Source organism: Camelus bactrianus, chromosome 14 (genome assembly GCF_048773025.1).
Source record: "Camelus bactrianus isolate YW-2024 breed Bactrian camel chromosome 14, ASM4877302v1, whole genome shotgun sequence".
Taxonomy (NCBI): domain Eukaryota; kingdom Metazoa; phylum Chordata; class Mammalia; order Artiodactyla; family Camelidae; genus Camelus; species Camelus bactrianus.
The window spans coordinates 15,260,191-15,281,377 of NC_133552.1; the positions used below are offsets into that span (position 1 = coordinate 15,260,191).

Genomic DNA, 21,187 nt, shown 5'->3' on the forward strand with positions numbered 1-21,187 from the left:
AAATGTACACATGCGCTAGTAGCATGAGTACGCATTATGAACACTACGCATGCGCCACTGGCATTATAAAAGGACAAGTGCGTACACCTGAGCGCCACAGCGCGACCCACTTGTATTGCAATATAGTGCTATTTTGCGCCACTCCGGCTCTGCACACATTATATCGGCTCCTCCCGCCTTCTTCCGGTTGGGCAACTCACCTCCTCAAATCCCTCTTCAGCCTCCATCGGCTGACAGTTGGTTATCCAAGTCTGGAGTTTGGGGAAAAGGTCAGGATGGAACCTCATCTCCAGTAACTCCTCATCGTGCGTTCTGTATATACACTAGCTGAACAGAAACATTCAACTGCTTGGCTTGTAGTTGCCACATCTGATGTTTTGCGGCTGATGCCTTTACTTGTGTCTTCATCTCTGCCTGCAACGCCCTTTCAACCTCCTATCTCTGGGTGATTCTTGCCCTTTAAAACTAAGATACGGCATCCTTGATTCCTAAACGCTTTCCTAGAACACCTGGTTGATTTGGAGGAACCCCTCACCTGTGCCTCTGCGGTTCTTGGTGGGTCATACACGAGTTGCTCATTAGATTACCTAGGGCAGGGTCCGCCTCAGTTTCTCTTTATCCCCAGCACCTGACCCTGAGCCTGCGCCGGGCAGGAGCGCTACACCTGTTGAAGTGCAGGGACAGAACCCACTCAGGCTGTTGCCTCACTCAAGAGGGCCGCAGAGGACTTGAACTACTAACTGGAGAGGAGCGGGTGGTTCCAAAACGTCACATTCTCTGTGCAAACTTTCCAAACTGCTTCCTGATCACTTCTCTTCAGGAGTCCACCTGCAGCCTACCTCTCCCGGGGCACTTCCACAGCATTGTTTTAGCGGTGGGTGGAGCCGCGCTGAGAGAGCAAAGCTGGCGTTCTGCCAGATTTCCTTGTTGCCAGCATTTCTAGTGCTGTAGGCTGTCCCATCGGCAGTGGGCGACGTAAATGGAAGGCAAACCTGCCCCCCTCGGGAGAAGCCCTGGGCGGCGGTCTGGGCGCAGGGCCGCTGGCGGAGGACGCCCAGAGCCCAAGCGGCTGCCGAGGCGAGTCCTCGGCGCGGCCTCGGGAGGCGAGTCCCGGGCCCCCAAGCGGCGGCGACCAGAGAGTGGCCCTGGGTCCGGACTGTGGCTGCCAGACACCGCCCACCCCGCCCGTCCTGGCCGTGCCCCGCGCGGTACTCACCCGTTGGCAGAGGGCCCGCGTCCCGGGCGTCCGATCCGCTGGCGCCGCCGGCCGACTGGGGCGCGGAAGACAACGCCGCGTCCATGACTTCGCTCGGCGTCCGTCCGACGGCTGCGCACTGCGTCCGCGCTGCCGGAAGTCGGTTTCGGAGCAGCCCGCGTGGAAACCCCCCGCCCCGGGGAAGTCCCGCGCCTGGAGGGGCGCGTCGGGCGTGCAGACGGGGCCCCCAACTTCTCCACATCTACATCTGATTTTGAATGCTTTTTCAAAGTCACCCCAGGCGCTCCCCACCCCCACCCCCCCACATCTCCTACGGTCAGTGGTCAGAGGAAAGGTGGCCAAAGCCGCCCCACCCCGACTCAGCTGGAGAAATGATTGCTCTTTTGAAGGTTTACCCCTTATTTTCTAAAAACTATCCCACCAAATTTGGCCTAAATAGGTCTATCGTAAATGGACGCAGAATTAACTGAGCTTAATTCCAGTTGCTAGTCGCAAGCCTTTATTTAGCACCCATGGGGTACACAGCACCATACAAGACGAGGTTTTTGGTGCATACAACAAATACACATGAAGAGAACATAAATTTCATATAATTAAATTAGTTAAAAAATAAGTTGCTTTGGAAAACAAGCGTGTAGTAGTTTGCGGTTTGCTGAGGAAATAATCAAATGAAAACTCCTGGAGGTCTTGCTTTTTGAGCAGGTTTTAAACAGAGGAAAGGAGGCAAATTTGGGAGAGAAAAGAGAAACAATATTTAAAAGGATAATGCGGGTAGTCTTGACAAACACAAAAATGGATTACAGAAGCAAGACTGTGGGGCTGCAAAAAGGGAGAAAAGAGAAGGCTCTGGCAGCAAAGTTTTGGGTTTTTTTGTTTTGTTTCGTTTTTGCCTTCAAGCAGGAAGACTGAAGAGGTCTCCTTGCCAGGCCAAAAAGAAAGTCCTAAAGAGGCTGAATTAGGACTGAATAGTTCAGCTAGGTCATGGCGAAATAATTTTAGTGGAAGAACCCTTTCCCAAACTCTCAGTTTATAATCTCAGTTTTCCAGTGTTCCACCCTTAGGTATGAGCAGACTGCCAAAATCACTAACCAAGGAAAGACTAAACCATGAAAGACAAATACCAAATTGAAACAAAGAAACAAACCTTGGAGGTCACAGAATACTCAAGAAGAAAAAAAATTGTTATGAATGCCTGTATGGGTGTGTTATACTACAGTATTTTCAAAGAGATAAGATACTGCAACCATGAACCAAAAATAGGATGCTATTCAGAGAAGAAAAGAAAGCTCTAGAAATAAAAAAATGAGACCCCCCCCAACTCTCCCCCCAAAACCACAATAGACAAATTGGAAGATTAAGTTGAGGAAATCTCCCAGAAAGTAGAGCAAGAAGACAAAGCTGGAAATTAAGAGAGAAAATAAGAAAATAAGAGACCCAATCCTGGATAACAGGAATTCCAGAAAGAGAACAGATAAGGACTCATTAAAGAAATAGCTCAAGAAAATTTCTCTGAAGAACAAAGTTTTCATTTGAAAGATCCCACCAAGCACCTGGTACAAGGGATGACAATGACTTACTGAGAACAGAACATTGGGACAAAGAGAATGCTTTAAGTTTGAAGAGAGATAAAAGTTGGTCACATATACAAAGGATAAGAAAAAGAACGGCATGTGACTTCCAATAGTCACCCTGTAACCCAGAGGTAGGATATTTTCAGACTTCACAGCAGCAACACTGGAGTCTAGCAGATGTGTTCAAAATTGGGCATGGAAGCTACTCAAGAATTCTATACCCCGCCAAAATAGAAATCAAGTATAAGAGTAAAATAACATGTTCAAACATACAAGTCTCAAAATATTTCTCATTTTTCTCTTTCAAAAGCTACTGTAGGATTGTTTCATCAGGCTGTGGAGGTAAATCAAGGAAAAGGGAAACAATGGGATTTAATCAGAAACAGATCTGACATAAGAGCGACAAAGAGAGTTTCTAGCACGCTGATGGAAGATGATGACTGTGAACAAGTACACACCGAAGCAGATCAAGATGTCAGATTTGTGCACAAAAACATTTTCCATACTCATCAAATGTCTTCACTTTATCTTAGCGCACTGCCTAAAAGTCCTGCATCTTTACTGTGAATAAATGGACTTTTCAACTTTTCTCAACTGTCCACTGGCTGTTGGGTTGAGTTTTTTTGCTCCATTTCCTAGCTCTTTGGTTTCCCACTCCCTAAACCAATTTCAAGTCAATTTTTTGTTTACTTCAGTATTTTTAAAGAAATTAACTTGGGCCCAAACTTAGAATAGATTTTTGTTTGGAAGATAACCAAACTAAACCCAGAACTGAGTTCAGAAAAAAAGGAAAAAACCCCTTCAAAACTCAGGACTACTTTTAATTACTCCTTTTTGAGCCAGTATTCCCATCCTGGTTCCAAGGGGGGAAGTTCCTGGCAGCCAAATGTGCATCTTTGTCATGGATAAAATTAGTTTTAACTCTTGGAGATTCTCATCCCCTTTCCACTAGACACTCATGGCTAGGTAACCTACAGCAAAGTACCTCCCTTCTTCTTTAGGAAAATAATTTGCACATCATGCCCAGGAGAGTCCAAGGCTCTGTTTCAGACTTTGCAGCTCAGTAGAATTGTTCTGTTTTGTTAAGTGAAATTTTTGCCCAGCACAATCACTTCTGGCCTAAATAAGCCAAGTCTATTTTCTAGGTCTCCTTTTCTTATGACTCTGTCTAAAACAAAAATACTCCAATTTTTCCAAGTTTCTTTTTCCTCTTTTCCTTTCAGTATTTGTACTGAAGGAGTGAAGAGAAGCTTTCATCTCAAAGAGTGTGCCAAAACCTTCCCCACAGGAGAGCGTCTCTCTCTTTGCACTCGGTGGATTGATTGGATAGTGTTTCAAGGAGCCAGATTTAGCTTGTCCAACTAGTATTAAAATACACGAAGTAATATGCATAAAGTTAGTTTTGACATATTCTTTAGGCTCTGTTGTCCATCTTATGGCTCATAATGCTGAATTATTTGCCAGGAATTAAACATAAATAAATATTGTAGGTAAAGATATGAAATTTGGCCCTTTAGGGGCCATGAAAGTCAAAGATAATAATTACAAAAGCAGTAAGAAGAGCTGAAATCAACTGTGATATTTGTTTTTCTTAATATATAATTTATAAATAAGTTACAAATTATATACTGGTATTTCATATAAAATATACACTTCCATCCTACTCATGTAAAGTCAAACAGCAGTAAGAATAAAGAGATACCCAATGCATATGAAAATGTCCTTATTTTGTTCCTAACATTTCTAAGTTATGCAAGTGAACTCCCCAACAAGGGTAAACTGAGAGGAATTCTCTTGATGGATTACAACCTAAATTTATTCCACTGACCACTGGGGGTTCTTTTGCAAGGCTCTAATTTCAGTCTGATAAGCTAATTTCATGAACAGGCATTAGCTACAGATTTATAATATTTTTTTCCTACACTTATTAACCCCACATTGGCAGAGGATTTCTTTCTCAGGCATAGTTCCAGCTTCATAACCATAATCCCATGTTAGTTCTGTTCTTGCTTTCACATACCTAGAAAGAAATTTAAAAAATAATCATAAATTACTTTGAGTAACTACCAAATGAACCAAATTTGATTATATCAATTTTCAAGTTAACATAATTAACCATCCTCAAAAATACAGTTTACTCTCCAGTACCCACCAATTAGGAATGCTCTTTTACGAAGAATAATTATTTGAGTTTTATTTCAAATCTATTAAAATCCTAATTAAGAAGAAATTTGTCAATATCCACAAGGAAGGAAGTGTGTTTTGGAAGCAGTGGAAGCCAGTGACACAATGAGGCCTGTGGCTTGGTGGTTGTGGGTAGCACTGTGCATCATTTATCCCCTGAATTGAACTGGCTGAAACCTGCCATCCATAACCTTTTCAGGCATTAATGCTAAGAGAAAATGAGAATTAGAATTTCAGCTATTTAAAATTTTATTGACTACAAACAGTTTGGGACAATTGAATATTCTAGGGTACCAGATATTTGGGGCTATAGCATTTACCTTCTTTTAATATTTTTCTGTTGTTATTTTTTGAAGTCACAATTTCAAAATTAAATCATATGAAAAATTTTCAAACCTGTTGGTGAAGAACGCCACCAATGGAAAATTTCTGTCATGTGTTTCTACAAAAACATTCTGTACCAAAAGATTTGGGCAACAGCTATGCTGTTAAAAAAAACAAAACAAAACACAGAGGTTAGATACAGCATAAAGTTTGATACCTTGTTCTTTGAAGCATTAGGATACCATTCTGTTTGTAACACATCTCACTTATTTTTATTTTCTTTTTTTTCCTAACTAGTATGTAAAATAGCATACCTCATTACAGTTTTGTAAATGGTAGAAATCCATTCAGAAAAGTCCTGTTTTGACATTCTTATATTTTGCCAGTAAAAATGCAAAATGGTACAAACCTCCATAGAATATAATTTGCCAATATTTATCATTCTTTATAAATTCATTTCTCTTCTGATCCAGCAATCCCGTATCTGGGAATGTATTCTACAGATACATCTGCATGTGTATCTGTGTGTAAGACTATTCATTGAGCATTGTTTTTGACAGCAGAAGTTTGGAAACAACACAAATGTCTTAAATAAGGGGACTGGTTAAACAAACTTTGGGATACCCACACACAGGAATTTTATGCAGCTATAAACAAAACCAAAAAGAACGACAAGCTCTGTGTACTGATATAGAAAGATCTCCAGGATATACTATTAATTAAAAAAAAATAAGCCATAGGACAGTGAATATTTAATACACTATCTTTCATGTAAGGGGTATAAATAAGAACATATATTTATATTTACTCATATTTGCATAAGGAAACACTGTAAGAATATAAAGAAAGGAATAAAAATGATCTTACTATAGAGGGTGGAGTAGGGGCAAGGTGAATGGGGACAGAGTATGTGTCTTTTTTTTTTAACAAAACAAAAAGTTTACTATGAAGTAAAAAAAAAGTTTAATATGACATGTGTTTTACATCCTAGTCAAACAGGCCCTTTGGAAAGGGGACCTGTGTAAGCAATTGATTTCTCTGCTGAACACAACCATTATTTATCTTTGCTCCAAGGCTTCTAATATGATGACACTGTTTCCTTCTATTACCACCATTCTAATATTGTTCTGTTGTCCTCTAGCTGCCATCTCCACACTTCCATCGCCAGATTCACAAAGGCATCAAATCCCAGCAACATTCCTCAGATGTCTACCACCATTTAATTTCAATCATAACTTCCTGTCTATACATTGTTTTTTCAATTTGGGCTGGGTGAGCTTTACTTATGGTGCTTCCTTGGCAGAAGTTACCCTAAAACAGAATTCTGTTTGGCTGTTACATATGTATGTATGTATTCTCTATGGCTTTTATTTTATTTTAATTTTTAAATCATGTGAATGTATTGCCTATGCAGAAAATTCAATTAAAAAAAGAAAGAAAGAAAAGCCCTGTTTTTTCCCTCCTACAAACACAGGAGGGACCCAGCTGATGAAACCAAACATACTGTTCTGGGATAGCTGCCATTCAACATAAGTGATTGGAAAGAAAGCCATGACAGTTCTTTGTGGGGGATAATTCTTTAATGATCTCTTGTCACTCCTGGCATGTTTAATATCTCCTAGCATGTTTGACAATAGTGTAAAAGTGGTCAGAGTGGAACAGAGAACGGCAGTTGTGGGAAGGAAGGAAGGAAGGAAGGAAGGAGAGGATTCTATTTCCTGTTAGCCAAGTATCCTCTTAACTAGGAGAGAAAAAAAGAAACAAGCCAAATAAGCAGATTTACCTATCAAGGAAAAAAGCTCTCTAGTTTTAAAGATTTTTTAACTTAAGCATATTTTCTCTTTTGATGGCAGCTGAATTACGTGTAAAATTATCACTGAACGTAAATTTCAAACCTTTCAAAGGTCACACTTTAAAGAGGTGTTAAGCTTAGCAAAGGGAATGTGTAAAAGAATTATGGGCCATGCATGCTCCCCATTTCTTTAAGGGAAAAGTCAAAGCTGCCCATGCCACTAATTCAGCATCACAGAAAGGGAGAAGAGCTCTGATACAGATCAAAGAGAATTAAGGCCATATCCAGGGGTCAGTGTGCTAGAATAGAACTTTCCAAAGGATGTGTGAAGAGTTTCAAAGTTCCCATCCTCCTCCCAGCACTCCTCTTCACTCTCCTACACAGGCTAAGCAAGGACAAAGCGGAGCCCAGAGAGTAGGGGCATGCGGGTGGCTTCCACGTGGTTCAGTTGGCCAAAGACAGGAGAGACTATATTCACACCAGGACTAGAGTTTGAAGGGGATTTTGTTTGTTTGTTTTGGTCTGGAGGATTCCTGGGACCATACATTCTTTGATAAGTATATGATGGTAGGAGGCAGGATAGGATAGGAGTCTCATGGGAAGACCACTAGGGAACTCGAATTCTACATTGCACTGTAGTTATGACCAACAATACAAATTGTCCCTCTTATCATGAAGATGTCAGAAGTCTTAAGTGTCAATGAACCTTAAAATCAGACAAATCATAAATATTTCTCTATGTAAATGAAAATAAATCTCATTTCATGTATCCCAAACATACACAGAAACAGAAAATGACTATGGTTTGGGAATAAAAAGAGTAAGACAGTAAAATGCAATATTCCGATAAATGTACTGGTTTTCTGCGCTAAGCCACTAAATCACTTAAAACTTAGAGTAAGTAAAACATAAGTACTTCAACTGATTTTTTTGAACAGTTAGAGGCATTTCTGAATAAGACATTATATAAGACACAAAAGAGAAGCTTATTCGACATGTCCCACTGTGATTTATTTCGAAGTAACAAATCTGGAAAACGTTTCAATAAACATATATGATATTCTTACATACCATTTCTTAAGCTAATGTTTACTCTGTGCTAGGTACCGTACAAGCACTTTATAAAAATATTATTAATTTATTCTTCACAACATCCTAGACAGTTATTATCTCCATATTACAGAGGTAGGAAAAATAAGACATAGAGGTCAAGCAACATGCCCAAGGTCATACAAGTGGAGGACTGGAATTCTAATCCTGGTAGTCTGGCTTTGGAGTCTGTTAATCATATTTTCCTCATAATTTTGTTAAGAAGCATAGAAAAAAATGTGTTTAGAAATAGGACCATATACTCACATTAAGGAAGCGGCCCACGTTTCCTTCTTTTGTGGCATCCAATAAAAACACATTCCCTTTACTGAACTTCTTTAGAGAATCAGACGAAGCATTCTTGGTTTCACTTGGCAAATTTTTATCACAAAAGACTTGCTGGTTTTGACATGCCGCGGATTTTTCCTCTTGGAGTTTTTGTATTTGAACCTTAAAATCCTTTGTAACATTCTGATTATCCAGTGTGACTGCCTGGTTACATCTGCCCCCTGGTGGAGTTTCTTCTCTACATTTTGTTATATCTATCACATCTGATTCAATCCAAAGGTTGTCTTCAGAATCTTCAACTTGATTTGAGCTTGAGTCCTCTAACAAACATTTTAGAAGGAATTGTCAGGAAATATACTTGGCTGAGCAACAGTGCTGAGATTAACAATCCTAATTAAATGCTAGTTGTGTTAATTATTGCTAATCCTTATAATGTGTTAAGGTAGACAGTACTCCAACTTTACAAATGAAAACTTCAAGCCTCTGAGGGGTTAAGGGATTCACTTAACTCACAATAGTAATGAGAAGTGGGGTAACAAACCCAGAAATACCTAGCTCCAAAGTCTATCTTCTTTCTACTACATAACAAGCCTTTTTATGAATCTGTATACATGTTGCTTCCTGTTACTGTATTTAATCTACTCTTTACAGACTGACTTCCTCTTTTCAAGTTTGGAGTCTGCAGTTAAGTATATTCTGAACAGCTACAACAGAGAGGATATTTAGGGAGCACTTTAGGCCTCTGATGGAGTCACCTTCTACAAGTCCCAATAGCAAGAACTATTCCTATGGGTTTTGTATATATAAGTGTTTGGTGTTTTTGCTAGATGAGCACTCAATAATTACACTTACAAATAACAATACTTCAGAAGAAGATGAACTGCTTATTTTTCTTATCCAACAATGGATATAATTTTTGAGACTATTCAAAACTATGAATGCATGCCAAATGGAATAAGTAAAATGATTTATTTTTAGAAAGTCATTTGGGCCACAAAGAAATTCACTGCCACAAAAAATTAGACTCTAAAACAATGTTCTTGATTTAATCATCACTATTGCTGGCTGCCGTTCCTACCTGTCCTCATATTTTAATCATATGGGTTACTTGTGCACCATAATAGTACATAACTAATTTTTGTAGTGCCTGCTATATGCACTGTACTGGTCAATGAAAATGACAAAAGAACCAAAAGCAATAGTATTCATATGGCTCACATGCATTAAATGGTGATATATCAGAATGTCATCCCAAAATATGCATCTTTGACATAAGAAGTATTCTGAGCTAAGGGCAATTAAGCAACAGTGCAGGAAAAGCTTTCAGCCCTTCCTCATGTGCCTAAAAAGCAGGATATAAATTTACAGAAGTGTGTCTCCTCCTACCAGGAAGGACAAAAGTTAATTACCAGAGACTACTTTAGACCTGTATCAGCTTTGAGACTGAACCACAAGAATCTACATAGCAATCTTGAGTAGCCTTTATCCACCATTAGTTTCCCATATATTTGCCTTCCCACAATTTCCACTCCTAGAGACTCAAGGTCCTTTTCCTTTGTCTTGTTGCTCCTCTAAAGATTTATTATTCTTTGACTAACTGCCAGAGAAATCAGACTTTTAAGCCACCTCTCTGAGTTACTCATTTCTGAGTATTCACATGTGTTACATGTACAATACACATAGCAACAAACTTCTGTTTTTCTCTTGTCAGTCTTTTGCCAGTCTAACCTACAGGGCCCCAGCTGGACAACCTAAGATGGGCACAAAAAGAGGTTTTCCACCTCTACAGGTGAAATAAGGTTTTCCACCTCATCAGGTGAAATTATTATATTACATAAGTGCACATTCTTGATAGAGCTTTTCTGTCAAGGAGCTGCCTTGCCTCTTCCAATCTCCATCCTTTAAGACCAGGTAGGAGTTGGCAGTGCAGATGCAAAGAAGCCCAAAGAGAAAGGAGACAGTGGTTGGTTAGTTCTTCACAAAGGGTCATCTCTCAGCCTGTCTCCCCACTGAAGGATATACTAAAATGCAAATGAACTAAAATCTAGCTTTGTCAGGTTGCAATATTAACTATGGCAGGACTGGTAACACTGAAAGATAAGCACTCAGGGTAGCAATATTTTCACTTTTTGCTAAGCATCCCCTGCAGCAGCAATGGCTGGAATATTATAGGAGAATGATGTATCTTTATTTTCAAAGGACTGTAAACAAAGAGTTAAGGAAACGGCTGCTTTGGACAACGCTTCCAAAGACACAGGTAACACCATGGACTATGGAGACTCAGAATTGTCCAACCCATTCTCCTGCCATGCATCAGATCATGCCTGCCATCTAGGTCAGAGGTCAGCAAACTTCTGTAAGAAGACAAAAAGTAAAACTGTAGGCTTTGTGGGCCACATGGTCTGTGTTGTAACTATTCAGTTGTGCTGCTACAGTGTGAAAGTAGACAGAGCCAATACGTAAATGAGAGTGGGCTATGTTCCAATATAAATTTCATTTATGGACACTGAAATGGTAATTTCCTAACATTTTCAACTGTCACAAAGTATTATTCATTTTCCCCATTTTTTCTCTTATTTAAAAAGGTAAAAATTATCTTATCTCATAGGCCATACATACTATGGTTTGTGGGCTGGATTTGGCCCACAAACCATAGTTTGCCAAACCTCTGATCTAGACAAGCAGAAACTCTTGTGATGAATGCAGCATTTTTGTTATGGAGTCTGAGACAATGAGCCACAAATACTGAGCGAAAGAGACAAAAAGGCAGAAAAGGCAGGCAATCATAGAGTGAAACAAAGCCTACTTCTCATTTCCTTGGCTTTAGAGTTCAGATGTAGCTGGGTCGATTTAAATCCACCAGTATCTTCTGAGGTTACAGACTCTGAGGAAGTAAATCCCTTAAAAGAAAACAAGGAAGATATGTTTACTTTACAGGTCAGGAACCAGCTAGTAAGCCACAGTGCTGGAGGGCCAACCCAGGTCTACGTAATCCCATGGCCCAATCTTCCATAATTATGTGGTACTGAGGAGGTATGTTACTAGGCAGAGGGCAAATATTGGCACACCACCTAAGGCAGAGTTTTTGTTTTCAATCAACACAACCTTACTGTGAACTACCATTATGTCTGCCTCTGTTCTTTTTCCTGCATCATTCTCTGTGTCTAAGTTATAGTCTCTGACTAGTTTTCTTCTCAGTACAGACTGAAAAGTGTACCCTCAGAGGCTATCATGTAAAATGTTGCTTTCTGAATGATTCTTTCTTTAGGCTACATCTCTTCTTTCTCCCACATCTCACAACCATATCTCCTTAACCTAAATCCTTTTTTCTTATTCCGTAACACTATCAACTCTTGAACACATCAGCTTCTCCTACAAATTCTCAGATTGGATAGCTCCCAATCCCAGTAGAACACACTGTCAGACCATGACCAACATTCTCCTTATATATCTAAGTTGGGAACATGCCAACCACCATGGAGGATACTAAGTAAACAAAACATGGTCCTAACTCTTTAACAGCATGATATTCCAAAATAATAAAAGAAATCCTACACAGTATTAAGTAACATAAACAATTTGAACTAACTAAAAGATAGGAAAGTAAGATAATGTTCCCAGAAGGGTACATCTACATTTTACAGTTTTTACCATCTTTTTCCCATTGTGTTGAATAATGGTCGTCTTGGTTTTAGGACTTCTAATGACTGAATGATATTGAATTCTTGAAACATTGTTACATTTCATTTCTCTGAAAAGGAAAAAAAGTTAATTCTGTATATCAAAACGCTCTATTGTACCCTGAAATATAGATCATATCACTGTTGCATAAATATCCACTAGAAATTAGTCTATGCCTACACCTCACTAGAAGAAAATATATTTTAAAGTCAATCATTTTCGAAGTATATTTAAAAAATGAAGAAAATCTAACAAAAACTTTGCTAATAAAATGGTGATAGAAAGTAAAAAGAACTGCAAAAGTTATGACATCCATAAAGAACCTGACTAAAGTCAAAGTTTTTAAAGATAAAACTCCAGAAATGAAACACTAAAGAAATAAAGCACGTTGGCTAGATTTAAAAATCTAAGTGCTCTAAATTTCTCACAGTGTTAAACTTACAACCGTGAAGCAAGTTGGCATATAGGAGACATGTAGGCATGGGGCGGAACGAAGGACAAAAGAGAAAGAACCACTCTTGATCGATGGTATAGAGTATCGATCAGTCTTGACTGGGCCCCTAAGATCTTACTCACGCAGTAGGTTCCTTGGGATGAAGGTGGAGCTTAGGTGGACATGCCTCAGTCACAGCGCTTCCGGGATGCGTTTCCAATTCTAACGGGATAACTTCAACCTCACAATCTGCAACTTCTATTTTCCTCTTTTTTGAAAACATATTTTTCGTAATATTCTCTTCTTTTCCATTTTCTTCAATAGCATCAGGTTTGTCGGTGTTAGATCTGCTTAGTAATCTTCCTAAAGGAAAAAAGTAAAAGAGTTTAACATGACAAAAAATAAATAATGGCTGAGTAACAGAAGGGCATCTCTGTTGTGCTCCATTACTAAAGAACCGTCTAAGGTATGCCTTATTTCTAGAATGAAGATAAACACTAACTCATCCAAAACTATTGCAAGAAATAATAAATAAAAGCCCAAGAAGAGATTTCATATCTTCCAGTACATGAAAAGATATAGGGCGTCTAAAAGAAGTATCTGTTGTGGTTATATAACATGAAAGAGAAGAGATTTAGCTACAATAATATAAAATAAAAATACAGATCAGAAAGCATTCCAGAAAATTAGAGAGGTGAACTCATTTTAAAAGTGCAGCTTTTGTGTCTAGTTATAACTGCTTTATCATTTGAAACCTTCACTCTTTTTTATAAAGTGATCTATTTAAATCTGTGGTGATATGTGCCTATTGTTCTCATATTACACCCTAGAGTAATTAAAATCTTAGTCTAAAGTTCATGTATTTTCTTTCAAGGGACTCAAAATTATGGTTAACAAGTCAAAATCAGCAGCTGGATCAGAGAGATACTTTAGGTTCATTTTCTAGCAACACAGATAAAGCCAAGGATACTTCCCGTACAACATTTGGCATTTTATAGGCAGCTGACTCTCGTCAAAGAGTTATTCTGAGAAATATGAGAGACTAATGTCTAGGCAAGTTGTGTAGTATGTGTGTCTGTAAGTACTATGTGGCAGGAATCCGGGTGTGATGATTCTGAACTCCGATCATTCTCGCCCTGACGTGAACCTGGAATTTCAGATGAGGATGGTTGCTCCGGTCCCTGCTGCCTACTACACTTCCTTTAGACTGCCTCCAGAGCCCTTTCTCCAGACTTTCTCATTTCATGGGACACACAGAAAGTGAGGATTTTTGCCTGACACTCTCGGGTAAAATGACGAGGCTATTAGAGACCAATGTGTCTGGCCTGGGGGCTGTGGCCTCAAAGAATCAATAACGCACACCTGTAACACACCGGTTGGGAAGTTTTGCTCAGAATGTGGGCAACTCTCTCAAGTCCCTGAAATGGAGTGAACTGCCTAAAGTCACTGCCTGAATCATCACCTGAAGGTTTTTATTACAATGTTAACTTGTTAAATTCTAATAGCTCAAGACATAGAACAAGATAGTCTTTGATTAATAATCCTTACGTTAGCAAATCAGTCATTTAGTTTTCCAATTTAAAAAGTTTTCTTACCTTACCCCCAAAGCAGCTGTAGCCACGGAGACCAAAAAATGTGCTTTACACAATAACCCAAGTATCCCTTAGCCTTTCTTTTCTGGAATACCCAGTATCTCCTAAGGTATCCCATCCCTTCAGTGCTCAGTTTCCCAGTCACTTGTCTTCCTCTCATGCTCCTCCTATATATTGTTGCTCTTATATTTGCTAGAGATCTCAATGGCCCTGACTAGTAAAATGGAGATTCAGAAATGCAGATCCTACTGTAGAGGAATGTGAAAGTAAACCTTTGCTTTACCTGAATAAATGCAAACAAATGTCCCTCTGTCAATGTCATCAAGACAACGTACTCCCCATCCTTTCTTCTCAGTTTTGAACACTTGCAGCCTCACTTGAGGTCCATGCTGGACAACTCGGTTTTGACACATTCGCCGATTACATTTGCACAACAGGCTACATTCATAAATGCTGTTAATAAAATATACAAAAGAAAATCACCCAGACATCCTAAACTAAAAGCAAAAGCACTCTATATTGCTGTCTCACTAGTAATTACCAAGGGAGACAGACTAAGTGCAGAGGCTCCTAGAGCTGGACTGCCTGGTTCCCATCGTAGCTCCAGCACTTACTAACTGCCTGACCTTGGATTTAACCTCTCTACGTTTCAATTTTCCATTTTAAAAACGGGGATTATATGATACTATCTACCTCATGAGGTCGTTTAATGAAGATTTAATGAGTCAGTATCTACAAGGTGCTTGAGACAATGCCTGACACATAGTAAAGGTTAGCTCTTCAAAAATGTCTAGCAATGTCTGTGAAGGAGATGTCTCAGAAGGGAAACTCTAGGAAGAAACATTTTCAGTTTCTATTTTTTAACAACAACAACCTTCAAAGGCTGAAAACCCCCAATTCTCAGATGAGCTCTGCACAGTATGTTTCTTAATGGCGAAATGTCTATCCCCAGAGGGGTAAGAGACTCAAAGCAGGTGAGTGCTGAGTACACTCTGCATGCTTTACGTGTGCTCTGACTTCCATTTCCAAGAACAATTACAGCTCTGTTTTGTTAATTCCTTAATTCAGATTTTTGGTATAAGAAATTAAGACTTAACACCTATAAGACTATAAGCCACCTTCAAAGTACAAATGATAAAGTACCCACCTTCAAAGATACCAACACCCTCCAATAAATTCTCAAAGTATCTTACCCAGTAGGTATCTGTCTCAGTAGTCTTTTATATTTATATCCAGTGGTTATTTTATTACTTGACAAGGGGCAAGTCCTGGCATTCCTTGCTGTCAGTTGAAGACATGCACATTTAGTTCTAAAAGGAAGGCAATGGATGGAGAAGTCAGAATAAAAAAGCACCAAGTTAAGTAAAGAGACTGTCTTGACAAAAGTGTGAAGGATGTAATTGTATTTACAACAGTCATTTGGCTCATGGACTTTTGGACTTCTTCCCTCAGCAAAACAGACCTCTTTAAAAGACATTTACCAAAAGTTTATAATTATAAACTCCCCTGTTACTTCTATTTGCTCATGAAATGAATACTTAACTATACGAGTTTTCTTTAAACTTTTCAAATGAATTCTTTTCCTATTCAGTAGAACCTTCTTTGTGAAAATTCTCCTAGGTCTGGTCTCATACAATGGGTAAACTTCTACGTGTCAAACTCAAAAGGGCATTCATAGTTCTGCAGATGTCTTATGTTATCTTTTCCTAATGACATGAAAACAGACGAGGGAAACTGATGTTGGTTATCTGACTGCTACAATCCATTTTTTATAACACTGCTAAGCAGTAAACATGCAACCATAAAATCTTTTTCCCTCTAATTATTTAGATGATTATCTAACATGACAAGGTCTTATAACTGGATAGGGAGTAAGGAACCTGGGTATCTCAGCTATAAACTAGATATGTGACTACTGGTGAGCTGGTTAAAATCTCTGGATCTTGTCTCCTTTGTTGAGTTAGTAAGTGACTTTAAGGTCTTTTCCTCCATGATTTGCTCCTATTATTTTTCTGTATATATACAAAACACGTCAGAGTGGTAGGTACTGTTTGCAACAGAAAAAAACAAGCAATAAATTCATTAATTGGGATTCTATTTACAGATGTAGAAATCTACTGCTGCTTCTTTCAATAAGACTTTGTTTGCAAAGTTTAAAAAGTATAGAAAAATACAAACAATAATATAATAAACACTCATATTTCCACCACATAGAATTAGCTGTCATCATTTTTTTCTAGTCCTTTTTCCTATGTATATATAGTTGACCCTTGAACAACATGAGTTTGATTTTGAACTGCATGGATTTATTTACAGGTGGATTTTTTTTAGTAGTAAGCACTATAGTACTACACAGTCCCTGGTTGGCTGAATCTGAGGTTTGCTGAATCTGCGGATGTGGAATTGCAGATGTAGAACTGCTTACATGGAGGGCTGATTATGTTATATGTTATATTTTTGACTGCATGGAAGGTTGGCAACCCAACCAGTGTTGTTCAAGGGTCAATTGTAATTTAAAACATACATACTGTATATATGATATTCCTTAAAAAAAGAAGCATTACAGATAAAACTAAACTGAACATCCTTATTCTCATGCACATGCTGTAAGCATCTCTAGAATAGCAGCTTTCAAATATTTACTATGATTCACAGTAAGAAATATATTTTCTTCATGATCCAACACAGGCATAAATATTTATATATACGTGTATGTGTATAAACTGAAATAACAGTGGCATGAAACTTTACCTTATCACATGGATATCACTTGGATATTTTCTATACAATTTGATTTTTTAAATGCTAGTTACAACCCCTTAAGTGATTTTACATCCTACTAAACCTGTAGCTTGGAAAACATTGCTCTAGGTATACTTAAAAGTACTATTTCTGGAAAGGAGGTATGCATGTCTTTGTTGTGTAATTGTGTGAACACCCTCCTCTCTCCCCATACCAAATGATTATCTGGCTTGGTACAGAATTCGTTTTACATGTATCTTCCTTCAGCATTTTAAGCTAACGTGCCTCTTTTTTGTCTTCTATTATTTCTGATGGAAAGTGTGTTGTCAATCTATTCTTCCTCTTTTCTAGGTGACAGTGTGAGATTTACTCTTTACCTTAGATACTTTTTAAGTTGCATTATTTCATTTTAGATGTACTGTTATCTTCTTTTCCCTTCCTAGTACACGGTAGGCTTTTTCACTCTGAGGGTTCCTGCCTTCAGTTCTGGAAAATTCTCAGCCATTATTTCTTTGAATGATGCTCTTTTCCTCTTCTTAAATATATGTTGGAATTTCTCATTTATCTTCCATATTTTTTAACCTGCAAATTATTTCCCCCATATCTTTATCTCTCTGTATTCTGGGGGATCTCTTTAGTTTTGCCTTGCAATTCACTAATTCTTTCTCCAGCTATACCAGTGCTTCCATTTAGTTCATCTATTTAGTTTTTTTATTTCAATGACCGTATGTTATATTTCCCATTTTCCAAATGGTATTTTTCATATACAGTATACTTTTAAAAAAATTCCTTTTCTTGTTTCATGGGTGCTAATATTTTATGACTTTGGACATTTTTAAACATACCTATTTTAAAGTCTCTTTCAGTCATATTCTACATTTATCTCTGATTCTTCAGGTATGATTTCTCCCACTATGCTGCCTTCATGGTCCTAAACATCTATGTGGGCTTTGACTGTTTGAAATCATACTTTTTTGGAGTTTACTCCTGGATGCTCCTCTACTTTGGTTGCTTTCCCCATTGCTCTGGCTCCAATTCATGGGTTTCACATCTATAAACCTGGTTGTTATGCATACATAGCTAGGCCTTGTGAGAAATTAGCCTATTTCCCAATCTTGTGCAGGTCCCTGTTTCTGTCCCATGGGAGAGCTCTCTGCCATGCATGGGACATGTTTAATCCCCATTCCTGTCAGGATCAAATCCCTGGCCACAGTGCTCATGACCAGTTCCAGATCCCAGTGGGCTTCAGCCCTTGCTTATTTTGTGTGTGTGTGTGATTTCTCTTGTAATTTCTGACCAATAGATGAAAATACGTATACTCGTGGTACATGTTTTGTGAGGGTTAGTTTCTACAGTCTAAGACAAAAAAATCACAGTCAAATTTCTTCTTAAAAAACTCCATTAAACTGACCACAAAGTAAAGTAAACACTGCCTAACAGTTAGTTTTTCCTCTAGGACTGAAAGAGATTGGGCTTGGCCAGATATAGATGGGTTATATTTAGAGGCAATGCTTTAAAAAACCCTTATATTTAAACAGAATAAAACTTGGCACAGTGAGAGGTTTCCTTTAAAACAAGCCTAAAGGAACTAAGCCAAATTGAGGTAACAGCAGATTTATTTATCTCATCTCACACTCCAACTAACTGAGAGGATGGTAAAAAGTACTATCCATACTACTTTCTCTTTATCTCTCTCATTCTTTTTCTTCTTCCTAGTACAGGTAGCTAAATTTGCATTAAATTAAATGTATACATAATGCAACTCTGTTTTATATATGCATACCTATAAATACTAGTAAATTAGATACCCTTAAAACAAAAATGGTTTTCAAAGTCTTAACATATTAGAGTATATTTTCATTTTTTAATGGAATGTCAATTTTATCATTAGGCGAGGCACCATTAACTTTTTAAAAAAGTAGTAAGGAAATGATTTGTAAAAGTAAAATATAATGTATGACATAGTGGTTAAGAGCATGGGTTCAAATCCTGGTTCTTAAATTCGACCTTACAATTGGCTTCTCAACTTCCTCACTTGTAACATGGAAATATTACCTACCTCATGGGGTTTCGTGACGACTAAGTAAGAAAACATATGTAAAGCACCTGTCACCGCGCTTGGCACAGTTACATGGCATTAGCTGTAACTGTTGCTATTAAGATTATGGTACTAGATTAAAGGGAATACTTATCCTTGGAAGAAATAATTTCCAAATCACTAAAATAACTGGTAATAGAGTTTTCTTTCCTATTGCTAATGAGAGAGTACATTTTTCTATTTGAGATTCTTTAACCTGATTAGATAGATAGACAGACAGACAAACTTGATACACAGCAGGACTTCTTGACAAGTACCTCTACATTCAGAAGATTTTTTGAAATGCCATGTTTTTCTACTCACATGTCTATGCAGCCCTCAGAACAGTCACATGAATCAGTAAACATGTTGGAAAAGCTGTTTAGATAATATGCTCGTGGCCACATAGTCTTTCTGTACTTAAACAGTGGAAGCTTTCTATTGTCAATTTCATTACAGAAAGAAATGGGCACTGATTCCACTCCATTGCTAATATCCACATCAGAAACAATTTCTTCTTGCTTTGGGTAATTCCGAGTCAACTGAACATAGGTATTGAAAGAAAAGTTATCTGTAAATAGAAAGTTACACTCTGTCTCAAGCAGGTAACGAAAAACTTCCTCCTCGTTTCGTAGACTCCTTCCACAAGGGGTTTTATAACTCACGTGGAGTGCTGAAGAATGAGAGTTTGTCTTCGCATGTCGTCTTTGGAAGTGGCATTTGATTGGTAGCTGCAAAGGGTTTTCTCCCTTGAAGGTTAGCGGCATTTTCATCAGACAGGCACCAGAGCAGGCATGACTTCGGTAAGATAAATTTGAAGATGATTCTTTTTCTCTAAAGTCTGCAATTTTATTTTCCAGAGGGGGAGTTTCCTTATTTTCTGTAGGTCTGTTTAAAATTAATTATTTATTAGTATCCCTTTTCAAAAAAACACTGCACACTAAGGTGGTAATTAGTTCCTATTAGCTTCTTCTTAGGCAATACTAAAATAAGCCAGACTCTGAAATAAACATTTTACTACATTCTGCTGCTATATAAAGTTATACCCCAAAAGAGATTTTTTTCTTCTAGACACTAAATATGTGGGTTTTTCTCCAGCACCAGGTGTCCAATAATTCAGTTCAATTCTGATGCTACCTACCTGAAGTCAGTATCAGATTCCACAGGTTAAATGGAATTTAACCTGTCCCATAAGACTGCCCCATTCCAGATGCCAAATGCAATTTCCACATCACTTATACTTCTGACCAACCCATGAGTTCCCACAACCCCCTCCTCAGGTTTGATAATTTGCTACAAAGACTCACAGAACTCAGGTAAGCACTTTGCCATCACCAGTTTAAATAAAAGATACATCTCAGGAATAGCCAAATAGAAAAGATGCATGGGGCAAGGTGTACTCTCCAAGTACCTCCTAGCAATTCAAAGTGTTCACCAACCAGGAAGCTCTAGCAACTCTGTTGTTTAAAGGTTTTTATGGAGGCTTAACTGCTTACGTATGAAGGATTAAATCATTGGCCACTGGTGATTCTCTCCATCTCCAGCCCTTCTCCCCTCCCTGGAGGTTGGGAGGTAGAGCTGAAAGTTTCAAGCTTTTAGTCAAGATTTAGTTTTTCTGGTGACCAGTCTCGCCTTAAGTTATCTAGGAGTCCCTCATCAAGAGTCATCTCATGAGCACGCCAAAGGCACTCCTACCACTCAGGAGATTCCAAAGCTTTTAGAACCTGTGTGTTAGGGATTCACACAAAGCAAGCATCTTTCTGATTATACCACAATCTAATTTCAGGATATTCCAGAAAGGTGATTACAGTTCTAACTTTTTGCTATAGCACCTAGCAAACTTAAGAGTTCATTTAGGGCATGCATTCAATAAAGTGCTGAAGAAGGTTATATCTTCAGACATGCTTGGTTCAAGCTTTTTGTCTGCAAAAAGCAGTGAAGGCTAGGCAAAAAAATAATTAATTCATTAAGAATCCTTTATGCTGTTCTTTTGCCTTTCACAATTGTATCAACTGAATTTTCCCCATGATATGTAACCCACCTAGTCTCATACTGACACATCTGAAAATGGTAAACTGAGAGGAGAAAATGGAGCGGTTACTGATTTAAAAAAAAAAAAAATCTATAAAGATTCCGTGTGTTTGGAACTCAAGTTTCAAACTTTCACAAAAAAAAAACCCCTAGGTTTTTTGTTTTAC

General features: G+C 38.3%; 1 protein-coding gene and 1 pseudogene across 4 annotated transcripts in view; both read right to left on the reverse strand.

Moving 5' to 3' along the window:
• The window catches only part of SETDB2 (SET domain bifurcated histone lysine methyltransferase 2), a 74,976-nt gene that overhangs the window by 28,041 nt on the left and 25,748 nt on the right, over nt 1–21,187 (reverse strand). For 2 of the 4 annotated variants that reach the window (XM_074378146.1, XM_074378145.1), the window contains exon 1: nt 1,217–1,472. In XM_074378146.1, coding sequence (XP_074234247.1) covers nt 1,217–1,457 — 241 coding nt within the window. In that variant the 5' untranslated portion in view covers nt 1,458–1,472. Of the gene's footprint in view, nt 1–1,216; nt 1,473–1,698; nt 4,808–5,367; nt 5,457–8,443; nt 8,785–11,270; nt 11,365–12,115; nt 12,216–12,721; nt 12,942–14,453; nt 14,624–15,363; nt 15,481–19,313; nt 19,878–21,187 lie in introns of those variants that run through there. The other 2 variants (XM_010951420.3, XM_045514057.2) reach the window with 2 other exon arrangements.
• Nucleotides 5,463–6,920, reverse strand: LOC123615755 (small nuclear ribonucleoprotein G pseudogene; annotated as a pseudogene).